The sequence below is a fragment of the Pungitius pungitius genome, chromosome 7, assembly GCF_949316345.1.
Source record: "Pungitius pungitius chromosome 7, fPunPun2.1, whole genome shotgun sequence".
Taxonomy (NCBI): Eukaryota; Metazoa; Chordata; class Actinopteri; order Perciformes; family Gasterosteidae; genus Pungitius; species Pungitius pungitius.
In genome coordinates this window covers 11854684-11873900 of record NC_084906.1, presented here as the reverse complement: position 1 = coordinate 11873900, position 19217 = coordinate 11854684, and the positions used below count along the sequence as shown (strand labels likewise).

At 40.6% G+C, this 19217-nt stretch overlaps 3 protein-coding genes across 3 annotated transcripts; 1 reads left to right on the top strand and 2 right to left on the bottom strand.

The window, feature by feature from the left end:
* Positions 1 to 286: 286 nt before the first annotated feature.
* On the bottom strand, positions 287 to 2466 carry jund (JunD proto-oncogene, AP-1 transcription factor subunit). The gene has a single exon (XM_037469111.2). It carries the CDS (start codon positions 2225 to 2227, stop codon positions 1430 to 1432), a length of 798 nt encoding a protein of 265 aa, XP_037325008.1. The 5' UTR covers positions 2228 to 2466; the 3' UTR covers positions 287 to 1429.
* A 7689-nt stretch (positions 2467 to 10155) lies between these two features.
* Positions 10156 to 13042, bottom strand: lsm4 (LSM4 homolog, U6 small nuclear RNA and mRNA degradation associated). Its single transcript, XM_037469477.2, has 5 exons — positions 12908 to 13042; positions 12479 to 12520; positions 11806 to 11904; positions 11252 to 11441; positions 10156 to 10978 (listed from the first exon to the last, which is right to left on the bottom strand). The coding sequence occupies exons 1-5, from the start codon at positions 12908 to 12910 to the stop codon at positions 10857 to 10859; spliced, it is 456 nt and encodes a 151-aa protein (XP_037325374.1). The 5' UTR covers positions 12911 to 13042; the 3' UTR covers positions 10156 to 10856.
* A 109-nt stretch (positions 13043 to 13151) lies between these two features.
* On the top strand, positions 13152 to 18521 carry LOC119216537 (pyroglutamyl-peptidase 1-like). The gene is made up of 5 exons (XM_037469476.2): positions 13152 to 13564; positions 15044 to 15096; positions 16159 to 16275; positions 16741 to 16973; positions 17414 to 18521. The coding sequence occupies exons 1-5, from the start codon at positions 13531 to 13533 to the stop codon at positions 17607 to 17609; spliced, it is 633 nt and encodes a 210-aa protein (XP_037325373.1). The 5' UTR covers positions 13152 to 13530; the 3' UTR covers positions 17610 to 18521.
* Positions 18522 to 19217: the final 696 nt, after the last annotated feature.

Sequence of the window (19217 nt, the reverse complement as noted above, 5' to 3'; positions counted from 1 at the left end):
TCTGGATTTCCAAAACGTGTTTCCACTGCCATTTTCACCGGCTGTGAGGTCTGCATCATTTGCAACTCCTCATTTAACCAGCAGAGGGGGAAAGGCTCCTGGGTGCCGATGTGATGTCTATTTCTACACTCACTCCTTATAAATCCTGGTTATTATACAACACAGACTCCATCAAAGGACCGACTGCTAATGGACTTCTTATGAACATGGTGTGTCAATCCAGGTAGAAATATGTTGTATAGATGTATATATTAATGTGCAGTTTAAAAAAAACTTCTCAACCCAGTGAGTTGAATACCTTTATGAAACATGATCTAAAAACGAATGGTTACAGTGTGCCCCGGATTGGATGGCCTTCTTTGAGGCCCATCCACCATCAACAGCTGGTTCACTGTTGCACATTCTAACTTAAACCAATGATTTTACCAACATGCATGCAGTTTTTCCAAACTGTAGAAAACAATGTTAATTGCCAGGCAGCATTAACTTCCTAACACAGAGGCATGAATCCAAACACCTGCAGGCTTAAGGTGATAGAAATAGTAAGTGCAACAAAGAATTACAACTTTTCACATTAAAACAAGAATACGTTGTTAAATTGTGACACACTAAATAGTTGCACCCTTTGACAACCAGTTGTGGGCAACATTCAAGAATTTTCCCCAAAAATGTGGTAAACGGTCCATATATGTGGATTATCATTTACATTTCAAATGTGGGCATATGCATTTCCTCCTAAAGTCACCTCCTCGTTTATTAAGAATGTCTGTGTCATAAACAGGTGTTCCATTCATAATACTGTAGAAACTGTAAAGGGGTTTACCCCAGGTTTGAGACCACATATACTAAGCTGTAAACGTTTTTACATTGAAAAGAAGTCAAATTGGATGCTTTCTGTCACTACAGTTGAGCTTTTCTTTTATCAGCAGAGGCCGTAGCCAAATTCCATTGAGGAAACCCTGCAGTTTAATGCTGCCTCGTTCACCTGTACACACATGTACAAGGAAGGATCAGGATCTCATCAAACAAATTCAACGATCCACCTAGTCATCCACGCAATAAATCAAAAAGAAATCACTGAAATAATCAATGATTAACTCTGAGGCGCCTGTGGACCAATGTGGATATTTCCTCACCAATTAAAATGTCCAACACATGTCCGAGTGATAGGCCTCATCAGCGTCATCTTCATTGTTCATGGTTTTTTTGGTCTATTACTGTTGCTCAAAATCATTTGAACGCTCAATAATGTATGTACAATTTGGCCTATGTGGGTCTGGCATTGACTACCCCCCCCCACACACACACACACACCCACACACACACACGCACCTGGGCAACGTACGCTAAATACGGAGAACCGAACACTAACAAAGTCCATGGAGCTTATATGCTGGTCAGCGGCCCGCCGTCAGGTCCGCTCCCCCGACTAGTGCACCTGGACCTCGTGCGGCAGCACCTGACAGCCGCTGTTGACGTGGTTGAGCACTGTCTGCTTCAGCTGCGCCACCTGTTCGCGCAGCAGGCTCGCCGTGGAGGCCAGATCGGTGTTGTGGCTCTTCAGCGATTTGACCTTGTCCTCCAGCCTGGAGATGCGCTCCAGCTTGCGCATCCGACACTTGGACGCCGCGATCCGGTTCCTGAGTCTCTTTCTCTCGGCCTTCGTGTCCTCCGGCGAGTCGATGTCGATGGGAGACAGCGGGGGGCTGTCGCCGAAGCTGTGGACGTCGGGGACCGTCTGGGGCTCTTCCTTCAGCGGCTGGAGGCGCGACAGCTCCGGCTGCAAGTGATGCGGCGGCTGCGGCGGCGGGAATGGGAGCGCGTCCGTGGAGTAGTTGACGGTGGCTTCCAGAATACCGTAACCGTTCAGGTTGGTGTACACCGGTAGATCCGCCTGTGCGCTGACCGCGGCGATATTAACGCCCAGCTCCAGGTCCGTCTGCCCGGCTCCGTTCAGCTGGTTCTGCTTGTGTAAATCCTCCAGCGCCTTCACGAAGCCCTCCGCGAACTCCTGCTCGTCCGTCACCGCCTTCGGGTAGAGGAACTGGGGGCTCGTCGGGGTGGTGGTGACCATCCCGTTGGACTGGATGATGAGCCTCTCCAGCTCCGGGGAGGCCAGTTTGAGCAGCCCCAGGTCCGGGGAGCCGAGGAGGCTCTCGGCGTCGCGGAGATGCGGCTTGAGGTCCGCGTCGTCCGCCAGGCTCAAGGTAATATCCTTCTTCATCATTCCTCCCGTGAATGGAGACGATACGTCGCACTACTTGGCACTGCCTCACAGCGGAGTCTCGCCCATAACCTCGAGGGGAGAGACAGAATAAAACCCAAGTTGAAGAAAAAAAATGAATTGATAATTATGTTATCGAATACTTTGGCGAGAACGTTATCGGCTGTTCTCCTGCAGGATCTGAGTGAAATGCACGCTCGCGCGAACCGCCGCGAGCCTTTTCTAGGCTGGCACGTTCCATTATGTCACAACGGCGCGCGCGCATTGGGCGAAAAATTGTGTTTGCAAGATTTTTTTTAAATATTATTTAATTCATGGGGTAAATCTAGCAGAGACCAGTAGGCGGGAGAGAGGTTTCACTCCTCTCTGCATTGTGGTACCGACATGGAAATAGTAATAATAATGTATGTGTGTAGACTGTACTGTGTTAATCCAGTCAGATTAGCAATCTTTTTTAAATAGATATGACACTATGTATGTTATTATTTATGATTTTAAGGTTTAAAGGTTTACATTTTTACTACTGGAGTTTGTATTCATTTATTTGTTCATATGAATGTTAAGCTATCAATAACAAAGACGTCCTTGAAGTCAATTAAGAAAGTCAAATTGCATTTTCTTTATTTTAAAAAAGGATCTCTTTCACTTTGTAGTAAAATTTGGCATTTTAGTTTATTATTATAAGTGTCTTGGACACAACACAAGTGTGTATGGAACGAGAGAGTGTGGGCTCTTGTTTAGGAATCAATGCCGTTGTTCCCCAGGAAGTCCATGAATGACCAGCCAACATTTTGTCACAGTCCTCGGGTTTTCCCTTTGTTCCATTTGTTATTTTTTGTCCATTGAAAGGAAGCTTGATTCTCCTTTTTAACCACAAGCTGAGAGATTGTTTTTGTGGGGTTTTCCCCCAACTGCAACATTTAGGATGGGGATAAAAACATCTGATAACCCTTTTGTTCCATCACTCAAAGTCGACTTTTATTTTGACAAAATGTGAGTCACCGACAAAGTTATTGTTTCTCCACATCAACTCTCCTGAGGAAGACTGTGAGATGGGCTTAAAAACGTAAGGACCAAAACACTTATATAGACAGCTGGGTTATTTCAGTTGTGGTTCATTGTTATTAAACTTCATGAATCTTCAGAATTGGGAATCATGTTTCCATTTTTTTTATAGAATTTTCAACTAAACTAACTGCAAGATATCTATAATATTTCAATCACAAGATATGGGCAGTTGTGGATGTTTCTTCAGAAAAAGGCTTACTTCTCTATTATGCCCTCAGCTACACACGTGATTTACAGAAGTTGAATCTAAATTTTAGCGGATTTCAACATTTTCTCCGATGAAGTTGCATCAGTTCTCACGCACCCATCCTAAGTCACATGATGATTTAAGTTTCCAGTTATGTGTATTCATTTCACTTTACATACCTTTTGAATTCAAAATGTCTAAATTAACAGTTCAAAGAATACTGCCGACGGTGGATTTCTTTAAAAGTGAAACTAACGAGGTGAAAATCTTGAGTGCACGTGTGGTTAGCAGTTCTCACATTGGAAACTGTTTCTTTTTTTTCCAAAGTCTACACATTTGGTTGTTTTCTAGACTTTCCCTCCTGCCACTAGCTGGGCAATTCTGGGTCAGTTCACACCAACGGTGCCGACTCCTAAACCATATTTTTATATTCTGTATTGTGTACTACAAACACACACAAAGTCGTCGTAAATTGAACCAATACCTTCAATGTGCCATGTGCACGTTTGGTTTCCTCCTCTTGGGTTTTCGTCTTTGCCGAAAAAACCCTGCTGCAACCAAATCATTGCCTTCATTACCAATCAGTGTTCCGTTAACTTTTAAAGGGCTACACAGAGGAGGCATGTGCGTCACAGGTAGGCCCCATCCTTTCCTTGCAAAGCGCTCTGTGGGTGGATCACATGATGGACCCTGTGATGTCAGATCTCTGAACATTGTAGCGGAAATGAAGGGGGGGGGGATGTTAAACCAACAGAGGAGAGATATTTTTGTCTAAGAGCGGAGTACCAGTGTAGAGAGAGTGGGGGGTGCTGAGCCTGCAGTCAAGAAAGGAAAAGGGCAGGCCGTAGCTGGAAAAGGATGTAAGACAAAAACTCACACACACACCGCCATTTCCCTTTGTCTTTCAGTTACAGTACACCATCAAACGAATAAATGCTTTTACAAAGAGTTAAAACACAACACATTCAGGAGACTGGATTTCAAATTCATTCGTTACTGTTTTGCATGTTGTTAGTGCAAGATGAAATGATTTCCTCTCAAATATATGTATATCATTGCAATTTGATAATATCATCAATGAGTCAAACCAGATTCTGTTCAAATTTGAAAAATGCACTTGTAAACTTGAATTTGATTGCAATTCCACTAACCATTTAAGCAAAAGAGGGATTTCACTTGATATGGGTAACATTTGACCTGCTTCTGGCTCTACTGATGGAAAGTCAGGGATCAACACCTCACCAGGAGTCAGCCTCTTGGGAGCTTGAATGTGTGAGCGGAATTCTGTGGGGATGCACCCAAACTCTCAGGGTATTTCCCTTTGGACCAAAGAGGTGTGGAAACCAACTAAACCACCTGACAGCAGACAGTGCCATCACACCAGCCATTTGGCAAGAGTATAGCTAAATCTTTAGAGAGAGAGTAGTAGGTCCACACAAGTGCAGACATGTATTCAACCATTCAAACACATATGCGAGAGGAGGGCTGGAGTCATCAATTCAGCTGCATGTCTTTGGACCGTAGGAGGAAGCCAAAGAACCTGGAGAGAATCCACGCTGAGACCGGGAGAACATGCAAACCACCTGTACATACCATCTGTATGATAATAGAACTATCATGTTCTCAAAGTACAGCACCCTTCAAATGAGGGGAGTGAAAAAAAAAATGTCTTTTTCTAAAACATGTGAACCTACATCAGGTCTCACAGACACTCCTCATTTCCCCAAAGCTGCAATTTAACTGTTAAGAACATCCTGAAAACACAAAAGTAGCCTCAAAAGGCCAGTAAACCTAACAATAAACATATTTTCCTCGTAATCCAGATTGTTTTGATGAGAGTTGCCTAGCTCTGGAGGTATCACAGGTTGAGACGTTTGCCTTCTCGTGACTGCATGGCATTCGGCCTGTGGACCTCAAAGTCCCAAACAAGACCCAACTTTAGTTTAATTAACATTCAATATCCATATGTGAATTGTTACGGTTTAACTGAAGGAAAGATGAGATTGTGTAATACCTCAAAAGTTGTTTTGTGGTTCACTTTGTGATTAAGATTTGGATACATTTTTTATTAAAGATGGTTAAATGTTAATTACTGTAAGTAACAAGTGTGCAAAAGGTACACATGTACTTGTCCTACTAACCAACTCCACTAGACAACGTAGTTTCTAGTTCCACGTTAATGGATGACGTAGGAACCAACACAGTGTGCGTACTGTTGGTTTGTGTAAAAACACGTGCACAACAAAAACTCGTGCCCACAAACCTCACAAGGCCTACACCTTTTCATGGTTAAACATGGGCTGTTGAAGTGACAGAGACAAAAGCCTCAGAGATGACTAATTTGATTTATATTTCTTTCCATAACGTGTTACACATGGAACAGGATCATCATACTGAAACATCACACACTAATGTTGCCTGATATTATATGCATGTATTTACTCATATTTTGTGGCAGCCCATCAATAATATTTCGCAGTGTAAAATGATTGTGATGTACAGAGGTAAAGACAGAGGGTTGAGACACGTGCTTCATTTAACTCAAATGGAGGTTTCTATATTTTTTCCTATGACACACCAACTGTCACATTTTTTGGAAATATATTCTAACTCTCTCTCAAGATCACCGTTAAAGCTGATTGTTTGGTATTTAATGTTGAATGTTACCACAAAGACAGAGAGGAATTTGATCGTCAAAGTTTGAGCCTTTTGTGTCTGGAATGTGTTCAAAGATTATTGAAACCAACATCTGCCACATCCGAACAGAAACTCTGCTGCAGCTGGGCGGCACCGCGGCTCAGTGGTCGGTACAAACACCCAACAGCAGGAGATATGGGTTCAAAAATATTGGTCTGGATCCTTTGTGTATTTTCAATTTTTTTTAAAGGCATAGGTTTCCTGTGTCCTGTGATGTAACACATCACAACACATTATGTGATATCATTTCATATTAGCCAATATAAACAATTTGACTTGAGTTTGAAAACCATATATATCTTTAAATGAATTGACAAAGTTTTCAATACATTGCTTTGTCCAAGTAACATTTCAAAATCCAGTTTAAATGTTCAATTTAAACTAAAAATAAAAAAGCAGCTCTAAATGTTTTAGGTGGAACCAGAAAACATATTCAGCATTTTTGCCTCATATGCTTTATATACAAATAAATCCTTTATATTAATGAGGCCATACTGGTCATTGATTTTTTTCTTTAAATTGACTAATCAACACATAAATTAACCGGCCAGTTGTAGATTTGTTAAAAAATATTAACCTAACTCTTAAAATGTATATGTGTGAAGGCACAAATTTCCAAATAAAATCAGCACTAATCCCTGTATAATTGCAATACTATTCCCATGGATGCTTAACTCATCTGGGGAAGGAAAGTGACTTTAGTATAATACTTTATAATAATGAATGTAATATCTTATATTAGTTTAATGTAAATATTTCCACACATTGACTGTATCACTGTATTGACCTTGTTATTTACCCTCTTTTTCAGGCAGCTCTGTACCACATCCAAGGTTTCAGGTCACTGACAGGCTGAACATACCATGGAAAACACACATGACACCTTTTAGTGGCGAGGAGTGCGTGTAAAAGGGCCACAGCACTGATGAAGGAAACTCAAAACAGGTGTGTCTAGCTGAAGTAACCAGGGCTGATTAGGAAAGTGGGAACAGGTGAGTGAAATGACCCGGAGCCATGATAAGAGCTGTTAAAATGCTCTCAGTGCTGAGGGACTTCAATGTGTCCTTTCGCAGCACTGGAAACACTGGAAACACTGGAAACACTGGAAACACTGGAAACACTGGAAACACTGGAAACACTGGAAACACTGGCCCTTACTTTGCAAAAGAAAAGACAAGACCAGAAGATTATACAATAACACAAAATGAAATTATTACTAAATATAGCTAATTATCCAAGAACAAATTTGAAATTGCATAATAAAAGCCCTGAATGAAAAACAATATATATACTACATATAATGCTGGTGTGTTATACTAAATACAATATAACAGCATCTATGGCACAAAGGAAATATTAAACAGTTTCATAGATATTAAACAAGGAAATTGCTTATAAGGAAGCAGTGTTGAATGTTTAGTGTGACAGCAGCAGGAAGGAAGGACCTCCGGTTTCTCTCTCATACCAGTGTAGTGAAGCAGCAACTTACAAATGAAAGCGTTAAATAGCCTGCATGCAACAGTAAAACAGAGTGCACAGGTTCATGTTTTAGTTGTGCTTTTTCAAGTCCTTCTTTGTTGTAGTTTTGCCATGGCAGACCATAAGTTTAGTGAAAGTGTATAGCACCACAATCATCTTTTCCTAACTCCCTATGACTCCTTCAGATCTTTCCTTGACTCCATGATACTTTACTTAGTCCAAGTAAAACTGGCCTCGGAATAGAAGCTAGGAGGTAATTTTCTTGATTTTTTAACTGTTGTTCCGAACTCACGTGTGAGTCTGAGGGCATAGTGGACGGATTGAGGATGCAAGGTCGATGAAATAAGAGGAGAGAACATAGCCCCCAAGACCTGTCCAAAGGCTCCAAGTAATAGGGAACAAATGTGTAACAGGGGCTTTCTCTAGCAAGCTGACCATAGGAACCTCATCTGTAAACTTTGGGAAATTTGAATCTCCCCATGTGTGATGACACGCTTCTCATTTAACGTTTCTTTCCCAAAGCCTGATATATGGTGGCCTAGACTTGGTTTTAGTAGCAGTAAGTACCACCTGTCTTTTTTTGCTATATTCAAATCAACTACGAAGCAACGGCTAATGACACAAATCACTAGTCAACATTAGTCAGATCATAAAATGTGCCTCTAACTGCTGTCTTTGCAGGAAACTACACATCAATACCACAATGTAACTGTTGTAGGTAGATGAAATAAGTAAAAGTGAGGTGTGATATGTTACATATAATGTAATATCATATCACATATTAATGGGAATGGAGCCCAGCCTCCGCTTTCACTGGGCCTGTTTTCCTGGTTTCCTAGTTTCAAAAGACCATTAAGAAACCTTTCGGCACTGTCATGCTGACTTCCTTCACTACTACCTGTGCCTCATGCAACAGGCAACGTTCTTTCTCGTCTCAGTGTGCGATACACTGAAGTTGTTTTGGTAATTACAGCGCAAACACGCCCATGGAGTTTTGCCTGCCCTAGTAGTTATCTGTGTGACAAAGTCAACATGCACTTAAGTTTCAGTATTGACTGCACATGAGTAGCAAGACGCTATTTGATTGGGTGCAAAGTTCTGGTTGCATAGCACAGATTAAACAAGGCAGATATTAAAACAAGATGTTTCGAAACACTCCAGAGTGCTTCCATCTCAATTCAAAGTATACAATCATGGCTTAAGACGGATGAGTGGAGAAGGAGAGAGGAATGCTCAGCGTAGGGAGAGAGGTTTTTCCAGGCAGCCTGCGATTAGATGTGGTTCCATAAATATGCTGGGCAGTGTGGTATTCTTTGTGCCCAGTGGTAAAAATAGGCCTTCTTCCCGAGGGAAATGATGACGTGTGCAGCCTGCCTGCATCATCAACCCACAGTCGGCTTCATCTTCATACTGAAAGAGGCAGAGAGACAAGGTGTGGGTGGAGCATTAACGATCACCATGGCAACACATGCAGAGTGACGCAGTTAAAGGGAATAGAAAGGAAGAGAGGTAGTGATTGGCTGACAGCTGCAATGGTTTATGCCAGTGTGTGTGGAAGAAATGTGTGGGTGGTAAAGAAGAAGAGGAGGACTAAATCGCCCAGCACGGAGATGAGCTCCCACACTCCCAACACAGATACACACAAACACCACACACAATCCACAATTCAGCCCCACAATAAGATGCCATCTTGAACATTTTGCATGCTTTTCAGGAGAAATATATTCCTAGGATTCCTCCCACATTTCATTTCAGCGACATTCAATTAGACCTTTTGGCAATTCTGCTGCTTTGTCATTAGCATTAGCAATTAGTATTAAATTAAAATGTTTTTCACTGTATTTATTTTACAGCATACATGTTCTGCTCCATTTCTCCAAATTACACATAAAACTCCCTGCTTTGCCTTGTTTTAAAGAACTAGGAAGGGATGTTTTTAGAATCCATTCAAACTACTCATTGGATGAAGTTTTTTTCATCCTGCAATCTAGTATTGTAAATGTGATACACAGGCCCAAATCATAAATGGAAACTATTGAAAGTGTTTTCATGCATGATAAAGTCGCTTAAAACATATCACTGCATGGATGAAAATAAGATCTGTAAAAAACAATTACTTATTTCCAATGTGACAACAGTCGATGAAACATTGAACCCAGTAAGGAAAGTAGGTCAATAAAGATAGGGGGCAAAAAAGGAAGATATCATTGTGACTTTAACTTGCTAGTGCATTGTTTTACGATACGTTAATATTGCCACCTAGTGGTTGCTATCTTTAAATATTATAAATCAAGCATTTTCTCATTGTAAACCATTACCATTAATTCCAGTTATTAATAAAGCCCAACCAACTAGCTGATCCTGGCTTTTAACCACTAATTATTAATACATTTAAATACTTATTTAGACAAACATGAATGAGAATGAACAAGTGGAACAAGAGTTATTGTTTTGACACACAGAACAAGTACCAGACAAGAGCACTAATAAATAAGACCACTCTAACATAAGTTCTTTAATTGTCATGTAAATAAATTACATAATCTTTTGTTGGAAAAAAGAAAGAAAAAAAAGCCCAACCAACACACATTGGACTCATCAATTACAGACTCAGAGATTTTTTTTTTCTTTTAAGGAAAGCCTTATGATCATAATGTGGCATCTTACAAAAGTGTTCATTTTCAGGGACTGAATTCTCTTCAACTGCAAGTCTGCTGGCCCACCTGCCACGATTGGATCAAACGGCACAACAGACAAACTACAGAACGTTGCAAACAGCACAAAAATAAAGAACAAGTTAAAAAAATATATTGAAGCAACAGAAGTTGGGAATTTTCTGTGAAATCTACACACAAGGAGTCAAGATGACAAAAAAAACAAAATAAAAAACTCATTCCAGTGCACCAACTGTTTTTGTAATGAGTTATGGGACAAAATGTTCCTGCAAAGTTGTAATAACACTTCAGCAGATACTAACAAAGGAATCTGTCAGCTGTGACTGATACACTGGTGTGTGGTCCTACTAAAAAAACAACTTATAGAAGCTAAAAAAATGGTGTGCAAAAGCACAGCTTCTCGTGACGTCGCTCATTGTGATTTCTGTGATAGTGTGGACATACACAGCAGAAGGGAGGTTTATCTTTGTATACTGAGGGAGACATTGCTCTGAATTACGGGATGTTGAGGGCGTAATGTGTTTCATCAGTGCTGGTTTTTCATTCCCTGTGGTTTGCCCTGTTTCTTATCCTGCGGCTGCAGCTGAAGCTGCTGCTGTTGGCCCCGACTGGGACCAGTCATTCCTCTGCCACGGCCGCCAAACAGGCCTACAGGGGGAAAGAAAAGGGAGAAGCGTTTGGTCATTTTGTCAATTGTGAGTGAGAATTATTTTTCAACAAATTCAGGAACTGAGGTATTGCCACTCCCAAACCCCCCAAAATGTCATCTTGAGCGCTCTTACAAATGTTTGAGTAAAACACTTTATGCTATTGAGGATGGCAGAGAAATTTGGAAGCAACCAAAGACAATCATGCAGATACTTATATTAAGACAGCAAGCACAGACAAACGCTCTGTTGAGCAGCGAGTGCTTCCATTCACCTCGGCTAGCTCCTCCTCCTCCTCTTCCTCCTTTGCCCTGCTGTTTGTTCTGCTGGGGGCCTCCACGTCCACGACCCTTTGACACCACCTCCTCCTTCACCATGTCAATAATCTCATCAGGGATTCGCAAGTACTTGATGGTGCTTCCTCTGATGTAGCACTCGGGCATTCTCCAGAACTTATCGCCATCCTGTTAACAGAGGAGTAGTAGTGTCATTGCAATCATAATGTTATATTTTGACAACTAACAAATTGAAGCATTTTGTAAGGATAAGGAAGGCACAGTAGTCTTCAGTCTATAGCTGTAGAAGCCAAGATGCATTTTCTTCCTACTGTGATGTGGTTGCTTTATATGTTTTGTTTCTTTCTTATGTAAAATCTTAAATGAGTGTACTTTGGAGTGACAAAGGCTTGTGTAATGATTGGCAAAACACGACCCAGACAGTGAGATCTACACTGGACCATAGAGACTTCTGCTTTTTCATTCCTACCAAAAGAACATCATCATCTAGTTTTAGTGACAGCACAGAAGTAAGAACAGAGCTCAGCTTTACCCTTGAAGTGCAAATGACTTCTCTCAGGTTGATGTTCATCCAGTTGTCGCAGCTCACCAGGTGACCGTTGTACGTCTCCCCGTTCTTTAGCTCAACCAGCTGAGGAAAAAGGCCAAAAAACAGTGAGCCGCGTTTAGAGCTTTGCGGATACAAATCAGACAATACAGGAGGGCTGAAGCAAGCTAGGGCCCATTTTTGCTTCATTGGTACAAACCAATAAACGAGGCACTGCAATTATGAGCCACCAGATTGCATAGTGGACACAAAAAATAATAAATGAAATAACAAAGCTACCAGCACCTGCCTTTCCATTAAGCCTGTAATTAGAATCAGGTGCTACCCCTTACTTTGAAACGTCAAGGTCACAATTCCGGGTGGGATTTTAAATAAATAAATAAATAAAATAAACATGGTGCATTGTAAATCCATTAAAAAATGTGAGATTATGCGGAATAGAGAATATTGCCCCACAACAAACCTGCCAGGAGACAACAAAGACAACAAGACCAATACTCGTGACAGGCAAGGAGGACATTGATCAAGAGGAAACAAAGATACCAAAATTAACCCCGAGGAACGAAAAAGCTCCCCAGGAGAGATTAAAGTAATGTAAAGTCAAGTTGCTGACTAAAATGCTGACATACGTCCTTGAAATAGTTCAGTATTTCCTCACCATAGGGTGGTTCTGGGCAGTCTTTAGCAGAGATAGTGGAAGCTGCAAAAGGACAGAAGAACAAGTCACTAAACGTTATGTATACACCTGCCATTAATAATGACATATTTGAGTAAACGCGACTGTCGGTACATACACGGGAAATGGAAAAGGGGTTGAAATGTAGTTTTCTTATAATTCAGAAAGAGCTATCCAACAATATGCAACGTTAGTGTTGTTCACGGGCTGATGCTAACTAGCTAAAAAAATACTACCATTACAGCTACATTAACGTTACTTTAACTTAACGTTAGCTAGCTAGCACACCGAGCACCGTGTAGCGCAGCGCCAGAGCTGCTAACACTGTTAGCTTTAGCAAAGTACTAAGCGTGCAACAATAATTCTAACAACTGTGCTCATTTGATTTGAAAACTGAAGTTATATACTTACCATCGTGGAACTAAATGTTTCTGATTTTGTGTCTTTTGGCACTTTATCGACACGATTTGGATTTTAGTAAGCGTTAGTATTCTTCTTCGTTCTTTACTGAGGAGCTTCCGGCTCTGCGGTGTGTAACGTTAATCATGGCTTCAATGAAATATGCTGCCCCTTCAGGCAGGTCACTGCCTTACTAGTTTATTGATGTTATTGTTACCATGCCATATTTATTTAATTATTTACAGTTGGCATATTTTACATTGTTCTGACAAAGGTACAAATCCTGTAATCGTGGTCGTTTTTGGTCAAGATTCCTGTTGTAATTTCATCATACTGTTTTTCCATGTATTATTTGTCACGGTATTGTATTTCTTCCTAAATAAATACATAACCTCGTCTATGTTTCGACTAATGTATCTCGTTTGGTTTATTCCACACCATATTTATTCACCCGAGCGTCCCATTGCGAACGGGATGACGTCACGTCTGACGCAGCGTGCAGCCGAGCAAGGCCGGATTTATTTGTGTCTGGCAGACGAAGCCTTCAGCTGTGGAGGGTACTGGTTCTCTTTACGGTCCGACCTCAAAAATAAAGACCGTAAAAAGGCAACGCATCCTCAGCAACAGGACCGGAGATGGATAACAGCAAACGGACAGTGGTCGTTACAGGTTTGTCTTCTTCTTTATCTTTTATTGCTCCTCTCTGTCGGCAAAGTGAACATTAGGGCGAAGTGGAGGAAAAGTTGTGGACATGACAGCTGCTAACGTTAATGGCGTCAGGCTCTTACTGCTCCACTCCACGGGTTTGTACACAGTTGAAACGTGTTGCTTACATTTGTAGTAGCAAAGTAATATCGGCGATATTCACGTATCTCTTCAATGGTTATACGATAACTGCTACTGACAAGCTAAGGGCAATTTGTATGTGTTGATTTCTTTCTTCCAAAGGCCACAAACGAGCGAGACATGTTCAACTAACCACGAATACATATAAGTACACCATCATTAAAGCCACAACATCTTAGTAGATGGAAAACGGCAGTTTTTGTTTGTTTAGTTTGTTTTTGTGATATGTTTTCATTTTCAACGTTTCTGTCAAAAAAGGAGTGTCTGTGAGTGTTTCTTCTGCACAGCTTTGTGTGAGTTTCACAACAGTTGAACTCATTCTCATTAGCAGGCCTCTGTCCCCTCATGGTCTCAACCCATAACTGGGAAAAGTAGTTGAAAGTGGAAAAACAAACCAATTAATTTCAGATTTTATCCAAATACTTTCCACTATGTAATGTAATAACAATAATAATAGTAATAATGATAGTTTGCTATTTCCAGTTGTCTCCCACCAATCGTGTGTGTATATTTTTTCAGGAAACACTATTTAACTAAGTAAGAAAAACAAGATCAATTGTAACTTCAATTGAAGCCTCTTAAATAAAAACCTTTTCTTATCGCACAATCTACGGTCTTTAACATTGAATCTGTGGCGGATAACAGAAGCAGTGACTATTCAGACACAAAGGGGTGCAGAAGCTTGCAGTCCCCGCCGATAGGAGATGTGTAGATTGCCTGGGAACAGCTCCTTCACAATAGCGAGCCGGCTGGCAGCTGCTGGCTCCTTTTCAGCAGCCTGTCAGACAGACTGATCCCCCTCCACCCAACCCCCAGGGACCCACTGACCCTTGGTAGGGTGGTGGAAGGGGATCGGTTATAGATCCCTACATAAACAAGCCTGAGTGAGTGTCCACAGGCTGCTGCTTGCAATGTTATTGGTAATATAGAGTGATGCATGGGGGGACTTTTTGGGAGAAGTGATTGATTTTAATATGGTGATTCAAGGATAACAGCAGGCTGCACTACTGTAGACATTTACATTTGTTTTAAAGGAGTTTTTGTTTTCAGGAAATGTAGTGTTTTGGAGGGTTCATGTCTTTACACTGTTAAGAGTTCATATTGAATATCTAAAGAATTAAGTGTTTTTTTCCTTTTTTATTAGTAGATATGTCTACGGGATCCCAGCAGAAATACAAGAGCAATCGTTTCATGTTGAATTGATGAACAGAGTTCATATACATATTGTCGTGTGTTGAAGTTAAACAGTCCATAGTTATTTAAAAAATGTAAATGCACCAAAATAATGACCGTCTCTTACAGGTTTTGGGCCATTTGGTGAGCACACGGTCAACGCCAGCTGGGTAGCAGTACAGGTGTGTTCCCTTTTCTAATGCATATATTTATTATATCTGTGTTGTTGTTAAATATTACTATCGTTCCCGTCTTGAATATGGCACAGTAATAGAGCTCATCAGGTTTTTTTCTTTTTGATTGTCTACATAAACCGTGTTCACGTCGAGTGTTAATGCATGTAATCAAATGTTTCTAATTCCTTTCCCCACGTTGTGCCGTTTTCATGCCGTTTACATGGTGCTCTGATAGCCACCAGCCGGCTTCGCATGGTGCAGCAGTGTGTCGGACACTCTCTGTGTCCTCCTGGGGAAACTGCATGTGGGGGATGACGGTTGTCAGGGTGTCTAGACGAACTTGATAAGGATATTAAAAGGCAAACAAAAGGGTGCTTTGTGGCGGGGTCACAGACGTGGTCAAACAAGCCTCTTTTCAATACAAGTGGGGGTCAGTGTCCGGGGCTGCGTGTCCTGCAGGGAACTGGGGGAGGTGTCCGTCCACTGGTTCTGAATTTGACCATTCATCTTACTATTAATATGTATGCATCTTTTATGTCTTGCTTTTTTCATAACATTTCTGAAGACTGTTTTTAATACATTTTTTTAAGATAAGGGTATGACAATTTTAATTGGAAAGCACAAAACAATCCGAGTAAAATTTTCTTTGTGATGAATTTTTGTCTTGGTACAAATCAAGTGCTGCAAAAGTCTTAACGTTAATGCAAGGTGTTTTGTCCTTTGGGCGGGGGTGGGGGAAGGTAGGGGGGGGGGGGGGTTTAAGAGTCCAATTTAAGTTTTTGTCATTGAAGATATTTTATAAACTTATGATAATAAGGCTGATCTTAGGACATATTTTAAGTGAGCAGTGAACATTGTCAATGAATTAAAATAATGCACAGTTGGAGAAGGGGAGAAGCAACTAAAGTATCAATTCTACCATCAAATGTCATCAAAGTTATCTACTACTCTACCTTCAGTTTCATAACAGGTGTGTTATCTCTTCCAGCTTTACTAATCGTCAGACTCACCACTGTAAGATGTTTAGCATAATATCCTTATATTTCATATTTTTGTTTGTCTCAACAGGAACTGATGAAGCTGGGACTCGGGGGTGAAGTGGACCTGCATGTATCCGAGGTTCCCGTAGAGTACCAGACAGTCCAGAGTTTGGTTCCTTCATTATGGAAGAAGCATCATCCAAGGGTAAGAAGAAAACGTGGTGTGACCTCTCAGTGAAATGCAGGAACTCTCGTCCGCCTTTATTTCAGGTTATGTCTGATTTTCATTTAAAGATTTTGAGAAAAGCTGTAATTGGATATGCTCGGCCTTAAGGACAATCAGACAATAATAATTGTGTTCAACACATGCTGCGTTAAATTAAATCACCATTGCAATTTTCTGTTTTCCAATTATGGGAAAAATCACTGCCTTAGGTGTGGCTCTGGTGCTGATTAGTTAAGAAGATGAATATTGATACCTAAATGTGTGTTTTGTGTATTCTGCTCTTTTTTTTTAGCCACATAAGGTTCAAACAAATGGTGAAGTGAAAGAGAGCTGCCACAGATGTGTTGTGATTAATTGTACTTTGAGACAGCAGTTAAGTTATTACCTCTTTATTACTGTCTCAAGTTTGACTCTAAAACGGAAATGTTTTGCTTTTTTTGCAAGCTGGTAGTTCATGTCGGAGTCTCCGGGATGGCCACCACCGTCACGTTGGAGAAGTGTGGAAGAAACCATGGCTACAAGGGCCTCGACAACAGCAGTTTTTGCCCTGATTCACAGTGTTGCATTGTGGGAGGCCCGGACTGCATCAACTCAGTTATTGACATGGAATCAGTGTGTAAGAGAGTGACCTCCTCGGGCCTGGGAGTAGCTGTGTCCGTCTCCAAAGACGCTGGAAGGTAACTATTAACTATAATCATTTTTTTTGTTTTGTCTTGCAGCTCTTGATCACATTTTTCCTCTACTCTGCTATAGATACATGATAACCAAGTCCATTCATAAATCGGAAGTCAATAATATCTAGATAATTAGTTGTAGTTAGTTTGACACTATCCATTCACTTTGATAGACAGGCAACATTAAACTGTGCAAAAAGTCTTCAGTGAAAGTGAGATGCTCGATAGTAACAAATTATCCATAAATAACTTCATCATTTTTTTCCAGCTATGTATGCATATGTAAATTGATGACAAAGTACTACTTGGCAGGTATACCAAGTAGTACTTTGCAACCGCCAAGTCAAATCCCTTGTAGGTCTGACATATTATGGCAATAAATGTTTCCCGATTCCGGAGCAGAGACCTGCAGTCATTTGATGCTGTGCTTTCTTCCATAACAGGTATTTATGTGATTTCACCTACTACACATCTCTGTACCTGAGCCATGGCCGCTCGGCCTTCGTTCATGTGCCTCCTCTTGGAAAGCCTTACAGCGGGGAAGACCTGGGCCGTGCGCTGCAGGCCATAATCCAGGAGATGCTGGAGCTTCTGGACCAGGCTGAAGAGAAAATCCACTGCCAGCAGCACTTCCACTAAGTGACCTCCAGATGCCAACCAGCCTCTCCTGCCCTCAACACACAAGAGAAATTGCACTTAACCACAAGTAGCCAAACTTTCTTTCTTACGTTATTGTCGTGCTCACTCGGACAAAATGAAAACCGCCGAGTACCACATGTATCGATCGTTTATTTCTCTTTGTTTTAGGTTATTGATTCATGTTTTTCTAGCCCTGACTCGGTTTTGTTTTAATGTCTCCCGATGGTGAGAAGATAAAATGGGAGTCTCAAGCCGAACACTTGATGTTGAATTGTTTCTTATGTCCTTTTTCTTTATAAGAAGTTGTAATTTTGCCTTCTTTTACAAAGGTTATTTAAATGAGGAAACTGGTTGGTTCCATCTTATATTTCCCCAATTTTGTTGGCCCAATTCTGCTTAACAAAAAAAACACACAAATGCACCCACTGAGATCTGTCCCTCAGGCAGTGAAATGTTATTTTACAGATTTCAAGTTCAGTCCTTTAGAGGTAGGCAACTGTTTTATGCTTTGCAGTTGTTCAAGAAAGTAGTTGGCATTCCACCAATACCACAGAAATCCTAAGATTAAATCAAATGGTTTCTTCTGAGTGAGCTTTGTTTTAAAGTTGTGATAAAACAAAGAATATGGTAGTATATATTTTCTCATTTGGTTATTTTAAAAAGGAATGCATTTTTCTTAATCTAGAACTGTTTACAATCTGCGTCATTTAAATATCAAATTCGCAAAATCCCGAACTGTCCTTTATTTGTGCAGCGCTGTTTTTAATTCAATGATAAAATCTCACCTTTCTGTTCCCGTCATTGAATCAGATATGGGTTTGATTTTATCTGAAGATTTAATGACTGTTATGACCATAAATTCAGTCAGAATTTTGCCTGGAATTGTATTTCTGACGCACTATTTGATTTTGTTTTTACATAATCCGGAAAATGGACAGCAAGTGTAGCTATGGAAATGTAAGCATTCTGCATTTTGATTATCAGACACTTTTAACTATAAATATATAGCTTTGCAGAGATAAACACATCTCCTTTCTTTCCAACAATTGTAATAAGAGGTATCCCTCTTTGTAGGTGAGTTTGTCTTAATTTCCTGTGTTTTGATTTCTTCTGATTTCTTGACAAAACTACAGCAGATTCAAACAATGTGTTTGTCATGGTGCTTTTCAGCAAGTTCTGTTGTATTCCCTTTGTTTTGGCTTGTCATCGGTTTCACTGAGTTGTCACAGAAGCCCATGTCACCCAACCATGCTCTAGGAGACTTTATTTTCAGTTTTAGCATTGAATGGTGCACATTTTGCTTCAGCATCCTGTGTTTCCGCATAAAAAACTAGATGTCTGTTATAATGTGTCTTAACTAGTCTTAGATAACTAACACTGTGGTCTTATGGCCTTTCGTTGAGGGTTTAATCAAACGTTTCATCAGTTAGGCAGTTTTTTTAAACAAGTTGCCAGTAGATTGAGTAAATTAGTATTTAGCAGTGTGTGCCATATTAAGAACATGGTTTTTATCCTAAATAGCACCTTGGAGCATCACCCTCAACAGAACTGAACTGCTTCTCAGGTGTAAATTTCCTATCTTTTGTGATTCAACTTAATTCTTGGTTG